General features: G+C 35.9%; 1 protein-coding gene and 1 long non-coding RNA gene across 6 annotated transcripts in view; one reads left to right on the top strand and one right to left on the bottom strand.

Annotated features, from left to right (window-relative positions):
• Positions 1-22,383, top strand: part of MAP3K5 (mitogen-activated protein kinase kinase kinase 5) — a 202,219-nt gene that overhangs the window by 69,508 nt on the left and 110,328 nt on the right. For all 5 annotated transcript variants that reach the window (XM_032485004.1, XM_032485005.1, XM_014562399.2 and 2 more), the window contains exon 2: positions 13,256-13,395. In XM_032485004.1, the coding sequence (XP_032340895.1) occupies positions 13,256-13,395 (140 nt within the window). The remainder of the gene's footprint in view (positions 1-13,255; positions 13,396-22,383) is intronic.
• On the bottom strand, positions 5,687-14,208 carry LOC116665421. The gene is made up of 3 exons (XR_004322021.1): positions 14,086-14,208; positions 11,660-11,668; positions 5,687-5,697 (listed from the first exon to the last, which is right to left on the bottom strand). It is a non-coding gene; the product is annotated as an uncharacterized LOC116665421 (long non-coding RNA).

Genomic DNA, 22,383 nt, shown 5'->3' with positions numbered 1-22,383 from the left:
TTTTTTAAGTGATATTTTTATCATCACATTAATCTGTAACATTAAAACAAATAAACCATAACTTTCCTAGAGAGCAAGTGAACTCCCCAAAACTGACAGCTTTAATTCTAGTGAGAAGGAGAAAAAAAGGACGCAGATTATTTCATTACAGTCAGTTAAGGTCAGCCACCTAAGTCTGACAGCAATAAAAGGATTATTTTCAATGAATAGTTTCGATTCTACTCATTCACTCTAAGAGATTGTCCCCAAGGAAAAAGTTTTTAAAAAGCCCCCCGAATGAATTATTGTACTCTTCTGGAATGTCAACACGCAAGCTATGGAGTGAAATCATTACTGGCAGAATCATATTTACACATCTGTTGTGTGAACAGAATACAGATACTCTTAGAAGAAATACAGAGTAAATTTGAATAAAAATAGTGCCCATTTTGACTAGATGCTGATTCCTCGTTAGGGGTTGGAAATGACCTTGACAGAGGACAAAGGAAGCGAAAGCTTGGCATCTTTTAGAGATGTTTTAGATGAATCCTGGTTGAGGGAGGATTTCCACTTGTCCGCACTTCAAGAATCTCAGAGCACCGTGGAGCTCCCAGGCACCCACCCCCAATTCTTAGACTCAGTTAGGTTTATGAGGACAAAAGATGACAGCCATAAATGCAAGAAGGAAGAGCCCTTTCAAACCTGCTTACTGGGGTGAGTTACTATTTCTGCCAAACGAGCAGTGTGCAAGCTGGGCTTCTTTCATTTTACTACCTGTATTCTTTCTACAGTGGGGACAGCACAGTCTTTATTGGAGGTAATTTAATTTCTTATTGCGTGAGGAATAACACTCTTTGATAAAGAATATGTATTTGTAAAAAAGAAAGAAAGGGATGAAGGAAGGTAGGAAGGAAGGAAGGAAGGAAGGAAGAAAGGAAGAAACATTGTGTGGTACCACAGACTAGCAGTCAAACTTTTTTTCTTTTTGTAATATAGGATTAAATTACCATCTTCCTACAGTCTCATCACACTTTAATCTCTTAAAATCATCAAACATCCTATTAGTTGTCAGATTTTCTCATGAATGTCATAATTTTTCAATGTTCGTTTTAGTCAGAATCCAAATAAGGGCCATAGGTTGGAATCCCTTAGGTCTCTTTTGAGATCTAATTTTTCCCTCCATCTCTCTCCCTCACCTCCTGTGATGTTTTTGTGATGATGATTTGTCCCGTAGAATTTTCCATAGTCTGAACTTTGTTGATTTTATCCCTGTATTACACTGCTCTAATAACTATGATGGTTTATGTAGATATAGCACACACATACTACAGCTATTTCCCTAGACAGAGTGAGAAAAATCTTCTCCTAATCAGAACAGCCTCAAACATGAATGACATGACCACAGCCATTTTTGCTAGAGAAGTACATGAAATATTGTTCAAGTGCTCTTTGGCCGTTGTCTCTGTGTGAGTAAGTTGTAAAGGTATAAAACAATTAGAGAAGAACATGTCACTCAGGATGCATGTCTCTGAGGAACAATCAGATTTTTTTCAAAAATGACCACAAATGTGGGGGAGGGTAAAGCTTAGTGGTAGAGTGTGTGCTTAGTGTGCACGAGGTCCTGGGTTCAATCCCTAGTACCTCTATTAAGAAATACATAAATAAATAAACCTAATTACCTCCTCCCACCGAAAAAAAAAATCACAAATGGACTCTTGTAACCTAAACAATTTAACACCAGTGCCAATTAATCCAGTTGGCAAGGATGACTCTAGTGTGAGTCTTACAGTGACAGAGGGCTATTCTGTGTGCTTGGGAACGTCACTGAAGCGTAAACACAGACCACTCTGAAGATTTAATTAAAATTAAATATGAGAGACCTAAAAAAAAAATGGCATGCACCATAGCCACCATAAAAACTAAACTCTAAAAAACCCTGTTCAAATTTTTCTGAATCTCTCCTTCAGTATCTAATGAAAATAGATTGATTACTTAAGGACTGAAATTTAGTATGTAAAATGAGTTTATAGAGATCTAAGTTTGTGATTATAGGCCCTTAAACCCAGTATACCTTCAGGAAAATAATAACTTCAAGGGGAAAAATAGTTTTCAATGATGACATAGACATTTTTACCATCAAAGCAGCCTTGTTTCCCATTTCTGCTTATAAGGTGCAGCGTGGCCCCGTCACATAAATAGCCTTAGATTTAACTTTGACTTATACTTTTCTTATACTGCATATTCTTTATAGATTATTGACCAGGTCTATTGTTATGGCCATAACAAGTTATAAACTAGACCTTTTTTTTTTTAACCTTGTAGAGAGAATTAATCAGACTTTTTGATGTAGGACCTGTTTGTATTTCTTTAATAAGCAGAATTATGTGGGGGACTGCTATGCTTGTGACCAGGAAATAATCATTTTATAGAGTACTTGCTATTCACCAAAGATATGAATTGTGATTTATCTGTTTTCCTTGGGCACCGATATGAAGAATTCACTTGAAGACTGAATCTGGTTAGAGTATTTACAGGGGTCTCTTAATAACACTTATTCAACCACCATCAAAATATTGTGTGCTTGAAATTCTTCTCTAATAGGAGGGAAGGATTCTTTATTAGCCCAGTCTTCCTTAGGACCAAGAATATTCATTTTGTAAGATTGAGATTTTAATGTCCAGTTAAGGATTTTATCTATAGCTGGTAAGCAGAATAAAATTGAAATCTCTTCTTTAGCATCCCTCTTTTCTTCTTTTTAAAATTTTTAAAAAATTTTATTACTTTTTGAGTATAAGTACTGGGGATTGAACCCAGGACTCCATGCATGCTAAGCACACACTCTACCACTGAGCTATTACCCTCCCTCCTAGCGTCCCTCTTTTCATCAGATACTCCTTTACCAGATCTTAGGCAGATAGAAGTAAGGGGGAAAAAAGTATTTGATTCCTATAGGGCTTGGGTTCCCATCTTGCTTTTGCTGCTGTGGTAGTTCACATTCTTACTGTCACAAGTGACATAAATTCTTTCTAAAAAAGAAATGTAATGGGTTATGACTTGCAAGAGCAGAGATAGTGCTGCCTTCATGCATGTTTCCAGGGACGTCCACAGGATGCAGGCTTGTGCCTGCTGGTCGCTAGGCTGGGCCTCCTCTCTGTGGGCCAGCAGCTCTATCCTAGAAAAGTCATCACCTAAATTGAAGGATCTCAGTGTTCTTCCTTCCACTTGATTATTTCTCAGCCTTTGTTTTTTTATGATTTCTCTTTTTCTTGTCCTTAAAGTATCCCTCCTTTTTTCCAAGGTTGACTTATCACCTTGCCTTTGATCCCATCCCGTCTGTCTCATCCATGACTGTAGAGGCAATCTCCACTGATTAGTTCCCCCTCTTTGACATCTTAATCTTTCTACTAGTGTTCAAGCGCACCACCCTGAAACTAAAAACCTTTAGCTCTTTCAAATCCCATTTAGTTATCGTCTAATCTCTCAGTTTCCTTATTGAATGTAAAAATCGCTACTCTGGATCTTAGTGAATGTGAATCCTCTTCCTTTCTCTGCCAGTCTCCTGGTGAATGTCTGTGCTCCTTACTTCTGTGTCCTCACCTCTTCCTCAGCGCCTTTAGTTCTGCTCTACTCAGTTTCCTAATCATGTGGCTTTTGATAATCCTCGTGGTGAGCTGAAAATTGACCCTCAGCCCTACTCTCCAACAACTATGTCAGAACCTTGGAAGCTGTGAATGCTACTTTATTTGGAATATTTGATTGCAGATGTGATTGAATTAAGGATTTTGAGATGAGATAACCCTGGATTATCTGGATGGGCCACACATGCCGTCACAAGTGTCCTTATAAGAGAGGCAGTAGGGCCACTTAACACCACAGGCACACATATCACAAGCCAAGGAAGGCCAATGACACCCTCTGAGGAAGCATGGCCTTGGCCCTGCCAACTCCTTAATTTTGAACTCCCAGCCTCCAGAACTGTGAAAGAATACATTTCTGTTGTTGCAAGGGACCAGATTTGTGGTAATTTTTTTAAATGCCCATGGGAAATTAAATACTGCCCTCTTTTGACATTCCTGACAAAACTGTTGACCAAAGTGAACATGGCTGAGTAACCAATACCTAGATCAAGAAGCAGAACCTGGGGGGAAGGGTGTAGCTTAGCGGTAGTGCATGTGCTTAGCATGCAGCAGGTCTTGGGTTCAATCCTCAATACCTCCGTTAAAAAAGCAGAACCCTTTCAGATCTCCAAAAGATCCCCAGAGTCCCCCTCAGCTGCTGCCTCCCACCAAAGAATCTACTGTTTTGATTTGAAACTATCACATTTATGAACCTAATATGAACAGAATCATAAAGGTAACTACTCTTTTGTATCTGTGAGATTAATCCATCTTTTAGCAATCTGTGAGATTCATCCATCTTGTCACATGTGGTTATAAATTTTTAAATTCTCATTGCTATATAGTGCTTGTTGTCTATATGTAGCACACTTTATTTCTTCTGCTGTTGATGGTTTACAGATACTTCTGTTGCAAACATCCATTATACGTATATATTGTATGTATCTATTTGTGTTTCTATTGGATATATAATTGAGGAAGGGATTTCCTGAGTCAAAAATGTTTCTTCAGTTCTTTCTATACTAAGTTGACAATCTCATCTACAATTCTCCTTCAACTATCAGCCATCATTCTGACTTTTAAATCTCTCAATATGATTCTGATCTTTCAGCTGAGATTCAAAATGGCAGCTGCCAGACACACACACACACAAACACAGCGTTTATTGTGTCCCAATCCAAAGTCAAGTTACTACCAAGTATTCTTCCTCTTGTGTCATTTATTGTGTTAATGACAAGTCATCAATCTTAATCATTCAAGTTCAAAACAGAATCATTTTTCATTCTTTCTTTGATTATCCTGCATCCACCAGTTCTCTAAAGCTTCCCCACCATACGTTACCCACCATGTTGTCTCTTCATTAGTTTAGGGGCACACTGTCCCCTGAATGACTCCTTAACTGCTCTCCCACATTCTGGTCTGTTTTGATAATCATCCATCCACAAATTCTAGGTTTATCTTCACAGAACTTTGATCCTGCTACACCCCTTCTCAAAACTCATGAACATGGATGGATCACCACTGATTATAAAATCAGGTCAAAATTCTTTATGTTGGCTGTCATAATTTGATTTCAGCTTCATTTCTATGAGTGATTATTAATCTGAGACTTTATTCATCTGAGACTTTATCAGGGTATTGAGTTATATATTAGCATTGTTTACAATAGCATTTTTATGATAAATTGCTCAAAGTTCTTCCTCTGAACATTTCTTGTAGTGGCTCCACATAATGACCATAGTATGTTGAGAGTTTACTGTGTCTAGTGCACAGTAATCCTTAAAACAGCTTTGTGTGAGAAATAACCTGTGTTACTATCCTCAGTTTACAGTTGAGGAAACTGAAACCCAGAAAATTTAAGGTATTGTTTAATGTCATCCATCCAGAAACTTGTTTAGGATTCAGAAACTGGAAATCACAAAATAGCTTTCCTGTCTTTTGCATGTTCATCACTCCTTTCAAGGCCACTGGAGGTGGGGAGGTTCCCCTTCCAGCTCATCACCTCCATGGTGTGCTTTTCTGAGGTTGTATCTCCTCCTGGCAGAGAGCTGTGGTTCTAGGTCTTGCCACTCAGGATGGCACCTTCTGCGGACGTGTGCTCCTTCTCCGTCACGTTCTCTAAAGCTGCCACATCGTGAACTGAACACTTAGAGCTATTGTCTGGGCAAGGGGACTGTTTTTCTTAAACTGTCAGTCTTGTTTGGTGCTGCTCCCTCTTTCTGTTGCTGTTTCTCTCCTCCCTCTTCTCTCGCCACTTTCTTCCTCATCTCTTTCTCCTGTCTAGGTTTCTCTCTTCCACTCCTCCCTCCTCTCCCGACTCCCCAACTGGCTCTTTGGGAGGTGCAGTGTCTCTAACATTTTTAAAAGACCAGACTCTGGAAGTGCAAAAAGTCCATCTGATCACTTACCTCCCAGGCTTCACTTTTCAGTTAAAAAAAAAAACCCCAAACCAAAAAAACCAAAACCTCAGTGTAATTAACAAACAAGCATCAAACAAGCAAATTCGAGCTGGGGTGGGGAAAGCATTATACACTTGTTTTAGCAACATAAGAGTGATTCATGTTTGCATCACTGGGCATGCATTTATTGGAGTTTAGTGATGAGGAAATTGTGGGCCAAAATGTATTGTTGATACAAATACGTATCATTATACCTGGTAAGGTTAACCAAATGACATACAAGAAAATAAAGGGATGCTGATGAAACTAAAGGAGTAGTCATTTATAGCAGGAATTGCCCAACCATGACCAATTTAAAACAACAATGATAGAGTATTCTAGTGTCTTTCCTGAAAATCTCAATATTTCTAGCTGCACAATAGGAGTTTTGTAATTTCTCAACATTATATCCCTACCAGACTTTGGAAAATTGACTTCGAGTCTTCAGGAGACTCTACTGGGGCACTGCTTTTAGGTCATGAGTAATACTGTAGTAATTTTCATATTGTAGATTAGTTGTAAATACCCCTTATTCATTCATAAAATAGAAAAATCAATGGAATACAGGTTATACTTCCGTTAAGAATTGGGAAGGGATGGTCATTTAGGGGTTAGTGTCTGCTCTGTAGAGGATTTCTCTTGGTTCACCCATTGGGGATCTCATTGGGAATTGGCTGAGTTTTTTTACTGTGGTTTTCCATATTTCTCTGACCAGGCACCCTTCCTCCTCTGGCTTCTTCTACAATGTTTTTGATGTGCCAGAGCTGCTCTTTGAACTTCTCCACTTTTTGACTCCATTGCCAGCTAATGCCTCACCCACATAGGCCTCTGTCATCCAGCCCACCAGTGCTGGCCTCTCTGCCCTCTGAGCATCACTACTTGGACTTCTCCAGTGCCAGCTGCCTTCTGCCCTGTATTGGTTCCTGCCAACATGTGTTTCTGACCCACAAGAGAAGGCAAAATACGTATCTCATTCATTTTCTTTCTTTTAAGTTTCATAATAGCAAATAAAAGAGAACCTTTTAATATAACAGGGACTCAGAATGTTTGTTGAATTAAATTGGTACTAAGGGGTCATTGTGAGGATTAATCCATCGTGACTGGATGGGTAGTTCTATGGGATAACTTGGGACGTTTCCACTGATTATGGGATTTTGGAGCACCTCACAGACCAGGTAGTACAAGCTGAATAGCTCCTGGGCTCTTGCTTTGTCACCAGTGATACCGAAGGAAAAAACTGCACAGATAAAAAGTAACTAAACATCAATGACTTCCTTCAACTCTGCTTTTTACAAGTAGCCTCAGCTCTTATGAGATATTTAACTAATAGATATGGTATTACAAAAGAACAGATAAACTAGCACCGACCATGAACCACTGCCATTTGCTGACCAAAATGCAACTAGGCTCCACAATTTTATGTGCTTGCCCTAGAAATTTATTACGCTTTAATAAACCCCTGGTGAACCAAATCTGATTCTCCATTTAGCATTAATTTAATTGGAACAAGGAAAGAAATGACACCTTATTTAAAATCATAAGAGATTTTCATGTCTTTGTCTATGACTGACATGGCCTTAAATTTTTAAATGTGGCAGTTTTACTCACGACATTACCACCAAAACTCAGATAGTTATTAAGTGCATTTAATCAAGAAATACATTACAGGAGTATATACATTAGTCCCCAAATCTATCTTTGCATTTCATTTGTGTTCTGATTTTGGAAATTCCATATCCTATAAGTTTAGGCTGTGGCTCAGTTAAGAACTAAGAGTATCAATTCTCCACCCAGATTGCCTGGGTTTGAATAGCGGCACTACCACTTTCAGGCTGATTTGGGGCTGATTACTTATACCTTCTCTACCTCAGTGTCCTGAAATAATAATATTGTCTACCACAAAAGGCGTATTATGAAGATTAAGTGATTTAATACTTGAAAAGCATATAATGCCTGACACATAGTAATTACTAAATACGTGTTTGTGAAATAAAGTAGATAAACTGTGCCTCATATAAATGGGTTTTAAGAGTTGGGGAGGATCAAGTGTTTGTTTAGTTTGTTATGATTGCATCATCTTTTGTATTTTTTAACATGTCTTAGGATCATTTCACAAGGAAGATAATTTTCACCTTTTTATCTTACTACTTTAGAGAAGATATCCATCAGAGTTAGGAGGTAGCCATAATAAGGTAATCTTTTCTTTAGTTAGGTAATGAAATATTGCTGTTTAAGAAATGCTGTGTAACTGGAAGACTTAGCCAGTATAACAAGGCAAAACAAAACAAAATGAAACAACCAACCAGAGAACAAAAACAAAAACCATAAAAGACACACAGATTGGAAAGGAAGAAATAAAACCATTTCTAGTTACAGATGATATGATTGTCCATGTAGAAACTCCCAGAGCATGTTCAGAAAGAAAGAAAGAGGCCGGCCCTCTCTCTCTTTCTTCAGAGGTGGCCCACACTCTGTCTATGGAGTGTGTACCTACTTTTAATCTGAGCACCCAACCCCCACACCTCATGGCCTTTCTCTTGCCTTTCAATGTATCTCTTTGAATAAATCTACCTTCACTCAAAAAAAAAAAAAAAAAAGAAAGAAAGAAAAGGCTCCTGGAACTAATAAGTGAATTTAGTAAAGTCTTAGCATATACGGTCAATATATAAAAATCAACTATTTTTTATATACTAGCGATGAACAATTGGGATTTGAATTTTTAAAAATAGTAACATTTATAATAACACCAAGAAAAGGAAACATTTAGGTAAATTTAACAAAATATGTGTAGGAACTGTATTCTGAAAATTACAAAATACTGATGGACAAAGCCAAAGAAGACCTAAATAAGTGAAGAGATATGCCATAGTCATGCATTGAAAGGCTCAATGCTGTTAAGATGTCAGTTCTCCTTAAAATGATCTATAGAGTCATTATAATTCTAGTCAAAATCCTTGGAGAATTTTTTTGCATCTCAACTGATAGCTCTTAACTATCAATGGATTCTAAAATTTATACAGGATAGCAAATAGAAAGACTAAAATAGCTACAAGTTTGAAAACGAAGAGTTGGAGGGCTCCCACTGCCTGGTTCCAGTACCTAACATAAAGCTACAGTAGTCAAAACAGCGTACATAGCACAGATGGTCCCCAACTTATGGTGGTTCAATTTGCGATTTTTTGACTTTATGATGGTGCAAAAGTGATACACATTCGGTAGAAACCATACTTGTTTTGAATTTCGATCTTTTCCCTGGGCTAGTGGCACAATTCTCTGCTGTGATGCTGGGCAGAGGCAGTAGCCGCAGCTCCCAGTCAGTCAGACGATCACAAGAGTAAACAACCAATACACTTACAGCCATTCTGTATCCATACACCATTCTGTTTTCACTTTCAGTACACTAGCCAATGAATTATGTGAGATATTCAATACTTAAGTATAAAATAGACTTTGTGTTAGATAATCATGCCCAACTGTAGGCGAAAGTACATGTTCTGAGCATGTTGAAGGTAGGCTAGGCTAAGCTATGATGTTCCGTAGGTTAAGTGTATTAAATGCATTTCAACTTAAAATATTTTCAGCTTACCGTGGGTTTATCTGGCCATATCCCCATTGTGAGTCAAGGAACATCTGTGTTGGCAAAAGGAAGACCCATAGATCAATGGGCTAGAATAGAAAACCCAAACATTTTTGGAATAAAACATAGGAGAAAAGTTTTATGACCTTGGGTTACGTGAAAAAATTTTAGATACCACACCTAAAGCATGATCCATTAAAGAAAAACTTCGATAAATTTGAACTTAATTACAGTTAAAAATGTCTGCTCTTCTAAAGACACTTAATGGAATGAAAAGGCAAGTCACAAACTGCAAGAAAGTATTTGTAAATCACATATCTGATAAAGGAAAAATATCCAGATAATGTAAAGAACACACAAAACTCACAATAAGAAAACAAACTCAAGAACAACAAAAAAAGAGCACAAGCTTTGAGCATTTTAGCAAAAATGATGAGTGAATTTTACTCAATGGAAATTAAAAAATAAATTTACAAATACAAATATATTAGGAATACAAATATATTAGAACAAATCACTCTCCTGATTTGAAGTAGGGAAAATGCCTGTCTTCTGAGTTACATTGTATTATGGTATTTTAAAATTACTGTACAAATAAGCATCTTTAATGTTCTACATTGCATCCCCAAATGGGTCCATTCCTGTTTGGATGTTCAGATATAATGAATAGACCTTATTTTGCTTGTACCATCTATTTTAAATGTCTAGTTTCTCTCTTAATCTGAAAGCCTTCTGCAGCATTTTTTTTTTTTTTTTAGCATCAAATTCCACGAGTCAGTTCTTCGGGAAGAACCCATTTTCCCCTCTCTTGTCACTACTTTAACTTAGCTAGTATTTTTCTTGGCGTAGCTCTCATTTATTTTTCATCAGCAACTGTTTTATTTGGTTTCTTTCACCCGCATTTTATACTGTCTCTTGATTTTGAAGCGGGGTGACTGACTGGCTGGCATTTGTGGGAGGAGGAAGCTGTGTGGGTGCAGGAGGCAGATGGGCGTGTGGGTGGGGTGCAATGACTCATTTTATTCATGTGTTGGTTTTTGATGTAGAAATGTTAAGGACCCCAAAAGAAAAGACTTTATTTGTATTAAAGAGCCCTGAAGTTGTGTTTAGTCTTAAAAAGAATCTTCTGAAGCACCTTTGACTTGTCTTCCCCTTTCACCACCTAACTAAATCTTCTGTGTCTTTAGCCTGCATTTGATCTGTTTCTCCTTCACAGAATGTAGGTTCTAATTTCACGTTCATTAGATAAAGCCAGCTGCATCAAACAGCTTCTCAAGGTTCTGCATTCTTTTGTGTGTGTGTGGAGGGGGGAGGTAATTAGGTTTGTTTGTTTGTTTGTTTGTTTATAGACGAGGTACTGGTGATTGAATCCAGGACCTCATATATGCTAAGCACGCGCCCTACCACTTGCCCTAAACCCTTACGCCCTGCATTCTTTTTATAAAAGTGCTGCACTTTGGTTTTACATTCTTCTTATATTTTGGTAGGTTCCTCAATTACAGAAGTAATCAACTTCATAATAGAAACTGTAAAAAGTATAGGAGATATACAAAGGAATATGTAATTCATAACCCTATTACATAGTTATTATCACAGTTGACATTTTGGTGGAAAACTTTCCAGACCGTTTTTATTCCTGTGCATATTTACACACAGGACATATATATATTATAATGTACGCATTTTAAATGTAATTACATTATATTTTAATATATATGCTATCCATTATTATGTATATATTATATTTTAACATTTTTCCTTAATATAACTTGAATTTAGCACCATTGCTAAATGTTCTACAATATAGTTTTCAATGGTTAAATAATATAATATGCCATTATTTGAATTTATCGTTATGTGCTTATAATTACATATATGTATAACCATTTTCCTATTGATGGACATACAGGCGTTTTCCATTGTTATTGTAAAAATAATATTTCAGTGGATATACTTACAAGTAATCTGTCACATTGTAGGAATTTTTCTCAGGACAAATTCTTAAGAATGGAATTATTGAGTTAAAGAGCATGCATAATTTTAAGGACTTCAGTCTCCTAAAAGATTTACATTTCTTTTGCATGTAACAGTGTCTTTTCTCTACATCTTCATTGGATATTTTGAAATATTTTTGGCCACTTATTAGACAAAAAAACTTGGCTTTATTATTGGCTTAACATGAATTAATTGGTAGTGAGTTGTAGAATATTTTTTATATTCACCATTTTAGTTATACTTTGTGATTTTTCCTGCTTATGTCCATAACCTAATTTTCTACTGTAATATTTTTATGGTTGCTTATTTGTTTTAAATTGATCAATAAGAGATGATTTATAAAGATATTAACCTTTCATCTGTCACTTAGTGCATGTATTTTAAACAAATTAGCATCATCTGTTAAATGTGCTGTAAGGTATGTTAACATTTGTGAGTGGGATCTGTTTAACTATTATATTTTCCAAAAGCTTATTGTGATTATAAAGGAAGCTCTTAGTTTTCATAATTTTGCCTCTCGACACCTTACTATTTTATATTATTACTTATAATAGTTATTTAATTGATTCTATTGGGATTTTTTGGTTGGCAATCATAACATCTGCAAGTAATGATAACTGTGTATTTTATTTTATAGAATTATATTTACATACTCTGAAGTATTATTATATTAGTTAGGACTTTCAGGAAGCTAGCTAGTAGTGAGAATAATTGACAACCTGTTCTTTTCCTGATTTTCATGGGAATACCTATAAGCACAAAGTTGGCAATTGTTATGAAATATGTATTATTCTTCATTTTAAAGAAATGCCCTTATGTTTTTAGTTTGCAACGATTTTTAATTAGAAATAGATTTTGAATTTTAATTAAAGTACTTAGGGCATCTTTGGGGATGCTGATGATTTTTTCCCACTGAGCCATCCTTGCATTCCCAAAATAAGTTTTAAACCCATGACCTAGTGTTCTTATAGTATAACGCTTGGTGCATTTTGCTCATTTTTCTTTACTTTGTTTGTCTGTATACATAAATGAGTTCGACACTAATCTGAATTTTAACTTTGTGACATTGTCAAATTTTGGTATTAGGTTTATACTGCCTTGGTGTTAGTTATCTTTGAGCTTTGGAAGAATTTGTTATCTGTTGTTATAGTCTCCTTCCTAGTCATAATTTCTATATCTTTGCTTTCTCCTTTTTTTCATTATGCTTGCTAAGGACTTGCTAGGTATTAATTAATTATAAAATACAGCTCTGGATTGAGTCATAATCTTACATATTTGGTTCTTTAAATCTTATTTTATGTTTATTACCTACCACTCTTTCCTGTGGATCTGCTACTGGAACCTTAGTTAAATTGTTTTCAATCAATGCTGAAATTTAAGACCATTTTAGACCATTAGGCCCACCATTGCAGACTCTCCTTAGTTTCCAGTAATTATATGATCTCCTTCTTGTTTAAAAAATGCAGGTTTGCTGCAGTTTGTAAAACCACTTCCGAGTAGAACTGCTAATTTAAAATTCAGTGATAAATGAAGAGGGAAAATCCCTATCATTTCATTTCCTCCTTGAATACTAAGTTACTGAAACTAAAATGTGCTTACTGGGCATTATTTAGGAGTCATCATTTGCGGACTTTTCTTTCTGCTTGCAGATATTGCCGTGGTGGAGATGAGTGATGCCTTCCGGCAGCCGTCCTTATTTTACCACCTTGGAGTGAGAGAAAGTTTCAGCATGGCCAACAACATCATCCTCTACTGTGATACTAATTCAGACTCTCTGCAGTCACTGAAGGTACCTCACTTGTTTACTAAATATTTACTTTAGGCACCAGTGTTTTAGGGCTACCTCTCCGTCATCCACAAAGCACTCAAGCAGCTTATGTTTGTGAAAGGATGTTTTTGTCAGTCTGATCATTATGCAACAGTGACTAGTTAAGTTGTGAGTTTTATCTGGAATTCAGTGTGGAAATCTGATCATACACAGGTAGGAAAAAACTTAGAGTTGAGGTCTGAGCTCCAGTTGGAGTTGCAGCTGATGAGACTGTTAATAGGAAGTCTTGAGTACACACACTGGAGAAAGAAGAGGAGGTTGCATAAGGTCTCGTGCTGTGTCATCACTGGGGGTTTCACTGGGTACACCTGTTTCCAACTAGAAATACGCTTCCTACTGGAAGTACTCTGAGTAGAAATTCTCTATCCCCAGAAAATTGCCATCCTGTTTAACAGGGATATGATTTCAATTAAGATGAGGAAGGAAGAATAAAAACTTATTGTATTTGTCTACAAGATCCAGCGTGTCCCATGTCATCCTCTCCGTTAATGGAACTTAATGATAGGAGGGTATTTCCTCCATCCAAAAAGATTGCTTAAAATGCTTTTGTGAGGCCAACTGATTTTACACTGTGTGAGTCTTTGAAAAGCATCTAACAGTTCAGCATGAAACTCGTGCTGAGCCTGATAGCCTTCATTTCCTTTGTGAAACTTCCATCTAGCTCATTGTGGCTTTTTTCTCATCTGTATCTTCGAGTTCCCAAATCAAAGCCATCTTTGGGACATAGAGCCCTGAAACCCAAAGCCACATTTCTAATAGCTTAGTAGTTGGTATAAGAAGGTCTCTATTGCAAAATCTATGCAAAAAAAAAAATTTAGTAGTATTTTGCTTTTATCTGAGTATCTAAAGCTTGTATAGCTTTTTCTAAAAAATCTGCAGAGTGTCATCTAGCAAATACATTTCCTGCATGCCAGGCATTGTGTTGGGGATTGATAGGTTATCCCTTTTCAGAATACTCTGCAATAGTTCTAAGAGATTTTCCCCAACTCTGTCTAGATCTGCTTTTCACCTGGAGGAATTCTTTAAGAAATCCCTACTTAATTTTACCCCAGACTTATCCTGTTAATTAATGTATCATCCATTTCATGATGACTTATTTTTTCTTTTTATTGAAGTCTAGTCACTTAACAATGTTGTCTCAATTTGTGGTGCACAGCACAACGTTTCAGTCATACATATACACACATATATTCCTTCTCATATTCTTTTTCATCATAGGTTACTACCAGACATTGAATATAGTTCCATGTGTGATACAGAAGAAACTTTTGTCAATCTATTCTATATATAGCAGTTAGTATCTGCAAATCTCAAACTCCCAACCCATCCCTTCCCACCCTCTTTCCCTCACACCAGTAACCTTAAGTTTGTTCTTTATGTCTGTGAGTCTGTTTCTGTTTTGTAAATAAGTTCGTTTGTGTCTTTTCCCCCAAGGTTTCCACATATGAGTGAAACATAAGGGTGTATTTTTAATTAAACATTTTGATTTGGACCTATTTACAACATATATTAGTAGTTGATGAAGGAGTGAAGTTATTTTATTTATTCTTTTTATTCTGTTATTTTATTTTCTTTACATTAAGTTTCTTTTAAGCCGGCAGTGTTATGTTGGACATTTTTCACTCTTTGCTATTTTTATTCTTGCCCTACTGGTATCTGGCGATTTAATTTCATGGCCGTTCCTTCCTAGGGAAATTTTTTTAAATTAAACATTTGTGAGAAAGAGATAAAGCTAATCTTACCAGAAATTTGTGTGGGACAAATAAGCTGATTTATTTAATTGCTTTCAGCCAGCCTTTGTGTAGAACTGTTATTGATACTTGAATAAACAGTTCTTCAAAGAGGTTCATCCACCTAAAATATACTCATTTATCTTCTGCACAGTAGCTGCTTGTTATTGAGCACTTACTACGTGCATATTAAGTGCTTTACCCACATACATTTTCACATTTAATTCTTAAAACATCCCTATGAGGTATACAGTCTATCACCAAATTATAGGATTGTAAACTGAGACTCGTAACAAATTCAATCATTTGCCCCAGGTGATATGTAAAATTTAGGATCAGATCTGCCTGACTCCAAAGCCTGCCTCTCTCACCACTAAACTTCATTGAAATTACTTCTAGTTAGAAGGATATCAGACTTTCCTGCTAAGTGTGCTCACTTGGAAAAATCCATCAACCATACCTCCTGAGTTGTTCCATGCAGCATTCACCCCTTCTTCTGTCTTCCTCCTTAACTTAAGCTTTTGCCATTTTCTTTAGTTCATTTCAAGCCCAAATAGGTGTCTGATTGCAGAGGACAAAGTTCTCTGGGATAGAAAGTGGTTTTTTCAGTCTAACAATTTCTTCTGAGCCCTAGAAGTTCCTACAGTTCTGAAGAAAGTCTGCGTGTGTGTCTGTGTGTGTGTATTTTTCATTTTATTTATTTCTGTTGCAGATAGTTATAGGTGTAACTATAATCCCTGCCATCTACCAACAGAAAGGAAAACGGCTGTGAAATAAGGCAGAACAGGAGATATTTATAGTGGGGAGGGTGTAGCTTAAGTGGTAGAGTGCATGCTTAGCATGCTTGAGGTCCTGGGTTCAATCCCCAGTACCTCCTCTAAAAATAAATAAACCTAATTACCTCCCCTCCCCCACCAAAATAAAATAATACAATAATAAATAAAATAAAAGATATTTATAAATAATATATTGTGTATGAATTAGCCAAATAAAGTCGAAGTGAAGTGACTCCCTGTTTTCACAGGGCAAAGACTGAATGAGGAAGCTGTTCTTGTGACGTGTCTAGCTTCACTTAGGTTGATTCTTTGGACACCTAGAAAGTACAGCTGCACCAGTTTTATTTTCATCTACTGCTCTTTGTTGAAGAGAGCAGTTTCTCTTTGGCAGCAAATTCTCAGGAAGAAATCTTAGGAGAAAATTTTTGTAAGTTTAAGCTCCTGAAAAATAATTGATGGGAACAATAAAAGTACTTTAAACCTATGTCTGAGTTTTCATATGAAAGGATACTTAGAGTCTAATCATGTACTTGCAATAAGATTTGTATCCATTTTGAATTACAAGGGCTCTTTTATTGTGGTAAGAATGAAATATTTAATTTTTTCCCCCCAAAATGATCATTATTGCATTTTGAGAGAGGGAAATTGATGTTCTTTTTTTCCCCTTAGCGTTGTAATAACACAATTTTCACAATTTTCTTTAAATAAATAACATAAAAATTTCTTATGTGCCTGTAAACGAGACTCTATGCTAAAATTTACATTTACTTAAAAATAAGAAATTGCTGTAACAATTGTTTTCTGATTTATTTCATGTATTATAGAAATGACCAGATCTTCACTTGGGGTCTCTCAGTAAATGGAACAGTAAGTTTGGACCCCACTGGCCAATGAGTTGTGGGACAGATTCACGAAATGCATCTGTCATCAGAAAGGGCTTGGAAGAAATAATGAACAGCTACTAAGTAGAGTGAGGAAGTTGTTTAATGAACCATTTCTGCTATCGTCAGAAACTCCTTTAATAACAACAGCTTTCAGCTCTAAACCTTGTGATTCTTGCCCCTTTTCCCTAGTTTACCTTCCTCTCTTTTTTCGGGGCCACTCCCCACTCACTTTAAACAATGTTTTGTAGAAAAAGAAAGCAAAACAGAACAAGAAAATACCACTGCACACCATGAAATAGTCAACAGTTAAAAGCCCTTCTAATCCCAATGGCAAGGCTGTGAAGAGTGAGAAACATGTGCATTGTTGGTGGGAGAATGTATTGCCACTACCTTTCAAAGATCAGTTTAGCAGTGTCTCATAATATCTAGTGAGCATATCACCAGGAGTCAGCAGTTCCTCCTTTAGATGTGTACTGGAAAATAATCTTTGGCATGCATAAGGAGATATAATCAAGGATGTTTATTAGAGTATGTAATATTATTGCATAACATTGTTTGTAATAAGCCCACCCCCAGAAGAGTTGGTTAGTATCTATCAACAGAAGAATAAATAAATACTTTCTGGTATAGTCATTTAATGGAATGTTATAGAGATCTTAAAATGAATTAACTAGAGCTTTCTGTATCACTATCAATATATCTCAAAAACAGCATTGAGGGAAAAAAATTATACAAGCCTGTGTACAGTATGATGCATGTATACAAAAGGTAATTACATGTAAGACAGTGCTTTTGTGTACATATGTGTTATAAAAGGTTAGATGTTTGCATGGGAATTATAAGTAAATTCGGAATAGTTACCTCTTTGAAGGGCAGGAGTGGAGTAGAATTGAGAGGAGATGACAGGAGACTTCAACTACATATGTAATATTGTATTTCTCAGTCTGGGTGGTCTATACATGGGGGTATGAAAACATTTGGTTAATTTTTAATTTTTTAATTCAGATGTAATTGACTTATAATATCATATTCATTTCAGGTTTACTATATAGTGATCAATATTTTTATACAGTACAAAATGGTCACCACCTGTCACCATACAAAACATATTACAATATGATTGACTAGATTCTCTATGCTGTGCATTACACCCTTGTGACTTATTTATCTCATAAGAGGAATTTTATGCCTCTTAATCCCCTTTACCTATTTTCCTTATCTCCACTCCCTTTTCCTCTCTGGCAACCATCAGTTTGTTCTCTGTTATCTATAAGTCTGTTTCTGTTTTGTTTGCATTATTTGTTTGATTTGTTTTTTAAATTCCACATACAAATGAAATCATACGGTAGTTATCTTTCTCTATTTCACTTAGCATAGATATCCTCTAGGTCCATCCATGTCATCGCAAATGGCATGATTTCGTTCTTTTTATGGCTGAGTATTATTCCCTTGTAAATATACACCGCATTTTCTTTATCCATTCATCTATTGATAGACATTTAGGTTGCTTCCATATCTTGGCTATTGTAAATAATGCTGCAGTGAACATGGGGGTGCACGTATCTTTTCAAGTTAGTGTTTTCATTTTCTTCCGATAAATACCCAGCAGTGGAAATGTTGGGTCATATGGTAGGTCTATTTTTAGTTTTTTGAGGAATATCTATACTGTTTTCCACAGTGGCTGCACCAATTTACATTCCCAACAACAGTGCATGAGGGTTCCCTTTTCTCCACATCCTTGCTAACACTTGGTATTTCTTGTCTTTTTGATGATAGCCGTTCTAACAAGTGTAATGTGATATCTCATTGTGGTTTTGATGTTCATTTTCCTGATGATTAGTGATGTTGAGCATCTCTTCATGTATCTATTAGCCATCTGTATGTCTTCTTTAGAAAAATGCCTATTCAGATCATCTGCTTATATTTTAATCAGGTTTTTTCTTGATATTCAGTTATATGAGTTCCTTATGTATTTTGGATATTAATCCTTTACTAAACATCATTTGCAAATATCGTGTCCCATTCAGTATGTTGCCTTTTTGTTTTGTTGATGGTTTTCTTTGCTGTGCTAAAGGGGTGTGTGATTAATTTTTATACTTTTTATATACTTGAAATATTTCACAATAACCTTTTTAATGGAAGTTTCTATGGTCTGTTATTTTCTTTATTCATTGGGATAATTTACATATATTTTGGGCATGTGAATCTCGAAATATTTCTTAAGCTTCTTTTTCTTAATGTTCTAGCTGTGGTTTGAAAGTCTCACTTGTATTTGGATCTTCGTTTCTGCACTAAGATAGGCTTTATTCCCATTTTATGCTTTAGAAAATAAATATTTGTCTAGAGATTGAGATGCACATCAGTTAGTGGTGACACAGCTTGTGTTGAAACATAATGATTATGTGAGACTATTCCTTGTTCAAGAAATTTGGTAGTATGTTTCTCTGTATCCATTGCTTGAAAATTTACTTTCCAGATGGGATTTGCCTTTATAGGCTGTCCTCTACAGCAGTCTATCTACATGCTTAATCCTTCATGATCTCACTGAATATAGTAGCTACCCATGTGATGGCTGAAACTCTTCCTCTGCCTCAATGAATCTAGTATTTTCTAGACTGGTATCTGACTAGCATGAAATTGTAGGCATGCAAACCAAAAGTTGTAATACTATCACTAAAGTAGCCCTTTAAAAATCAGCAATTTTTAGCAGTATGGCAGTTTTTCAAAAAGTTAAAAACAGAATTACCATAGGATCCTGCAAGTCCACTTCTGGGTATATACCCCAAAGAATTGAAAGCAGGATCTTAAAGAGATATTTGTACACCCATGTTCATAGCAGCATTATTCGCAATAGCCAAAAGGTGGAGGCAACCTAAATGTCCATCAGAGGATGAGTGGATAAAACAAAATGTGGTATATACACACAATGCAATATTATTCAGTCTTAAAAAGGAAGGAAATATTTTAAAATTGAAGTACAGTCAATTACAATGTGTCAATCTCTAGTGTACAACACAATGTCCCAGTCATGCATATTCATATATATATTCATTTTCATATTTTTTAAAAAGGAAGGAAATTCTGACACATGCTACAACATAGATGAACCTTGAGAACAACCACAGTTGCTCATTCAAACAGTCTTGTGGTACCTAGACCCCTGATGTTTATCTGTAGATACAGAGGGATCTAATCTCTTTTAGAGTTTATGTGTGAGAAATTGGGTATCAAGTCTGTTTTTCTGGTGATCACTTATTTCCCCTTGAAGCAAATAATTATAGTTTTGAAAAGAGCAAGCAGTAATGTCCATGTTGTAAATTTTGATGATTGTGTCAGTTTCTAGTAAATTGGTGAGATCAAGATACTTTCTATTATAAATACCTTGAACTTAAGTTGAATTTTTACATGTATTTGGCAAAGTTGCTCAGATTCTAGAGTATTCTTAAACCCATAAAAACTGTTTTTCCCGCTTGCACCCACGACTTCTTTTTCTTAAAGTTTTACCTCCCTTACCAAGGTAGATAAGATGAATTTAGTTTTAGATTAAATTGTGTATGGAATTAAAATCTGTGTTACCCCAAAGGTTTATAATTATGTTAGTCTTACAGCGAATTCTTACTACATTCTTTTCAGCACTCTAAAATAGCACTTAACTTAGCGATACAAAGTACACAGTAAGTGTTAGGAGAAAGGTCACTTGAGAATATAATCCTATAAAATAGTCTAACGATTTGTGAACTAGAAACACTGGCCCTGCGCCACATAACAGCACTGCTCCTGGACTTTTGCCTCAGGTGTCTTGTTTACTTGGTAACTGACCAGTGATTTGTAAACCATGGCATTCTGTGTCTCCCCTGTTCAAGCCATCACATACACTTCTTAATATTTCATGGAAAGATTTTTTTTTTCTGTTCAGAGAAAAGAAAAGTCTTGTTCTTTTATTTTACTCATTTCAGAAATGATCTAACTTTTACCTGAGCTATAATAATTCCATGTCAAATTAGAGGAAAAAAGTTAATTTGGGAGAAGAGCAGATAAGTAATACACGTAAGCAATGCTTTATCCAGATTTTCTATGACAATCTTGAATTGATGAACTAGATGAATGATTTCTTTAGCTGGAGTTGATTTCCAGTTGTTGAATCCCTGAGGCTTGGGAAAAAGCTTGAGACTGGAGAATCCAGTTTTCTTTGATGTCAATTAGCAATATCACATCTTCAAAGGAATTATCTATATATTGGATAAAGTTGGTCCTTGCTTTCCTTCGTAATTCCTTCTTTATGCTTCCCTGTCCCATAGCATCTTAATGCCATTTCATCAAAGGAAGAGGGAAACTTATGCTAAGTGAATGGCAGAGGTCATCATGTCACTGGGTTGACACCAGATAGTCTCTTCATTCATAGAGACTTTCATCACAGGCCCATGACTTTGAATACCTGAAGGAGCAAGAAGGAATACCTCTGCACACAAGCCTCCCAATTCCCACCCAAATGGGGCAAGGCTTGCTGAATTCTGTTCCCTTTTGTTCATTATAAATATCTTTCTGTGGAAGTTGACCTTTGTGGCACTCCAACACATCATCCTATTTGAGCCCTTTCAAAATGCATCCTTGAAATTTTTACTGATATCTATGTGTAAAATGTAATGTACTGTACCAAAATTCATTACACCTGTAACTTTTCCACAATACAGTTTTTTTTTTTTTTAAGGAATACCTGCACTTGAATGATATGGCTTCTTTAGGCATTGCTGAAAGAAACAGCTGGTGACAAAGAAGGGGAAGTTGATTATAATAATAATGATAGACTATAAGACGTTTGTGTTAGGAAGCTCTTTCAAATGCTGTGTGTATAAAATGTCACTCTTCAGCATCTCAGACCCGTTTAAAGACATGTATCTACTTACAGTAGAGTTCTCCCACAAAGATATATTTATTTAAACATGAAACAAAATTGATAGCAGAGGGGAAGAGAGTCTAGAATTTCTTTGAGGATTACTTTCCAGCCGTAGTATAATTTAACCTGATTTGGGTTACAGGTTGTTTTTATTGACAGTTGCTCATATGTCTTACCTGTGATTATGATGTGTTCTCCCTGTGATCATGAACAACACAGGTACAAGATACCTCTGTATCTGATAATGTAGGGATTGCATTTGGGTTGTTTGCTTTGATAGTATTAATACCTCATATTGCATATGGCTTTAAAATGTGTAAAGGTCTCTCACAAACTTATTTCATTTGATCTTTAAAAATGACCCAATGAGATAGACAAGTTAGGTACTTACTATATAGATTGAACAGATGGAAGATATTTTTCTTACAGACAAGAAATAAATCCACAGAGATGCAATGACTTAGAGGCACACACAGATAATAAGTGTCAGAGCAGGACAAGCCCCACATTTTGGGACTTGTCATTAGGTACATTTCCCTCTAATCTGTCAGCAGATTTCATATATCCATTAAAAATATGATTTTCCAGGTTTTTATTAGATTGAGTTGTTTCTTTTTAAACTTAAGCTTTCATGTAAGCATAACATTTAAGCACAAATGTACTTA

The sequence above is a fragment of the Camelus ferus genome, chromosome 8, assembly GCF_009834535.1.
Source record: "Camelus ferus isolate YT-003-E chromosome 8, BCGSAC_Cfer_1.0, whole genome shotgun sequence".
Lineage (NCBI taxonomy): Eukaryota > Metazoa > Chordata > Mammalia > Artiodactyla > Camelidae > Camelus > Camelus ferus.
The sequence above is the reverse complement of the archived record's forward strand: the minus strand, read 5'-3'. Positions and strand labels throughout refer to the sequence as shown.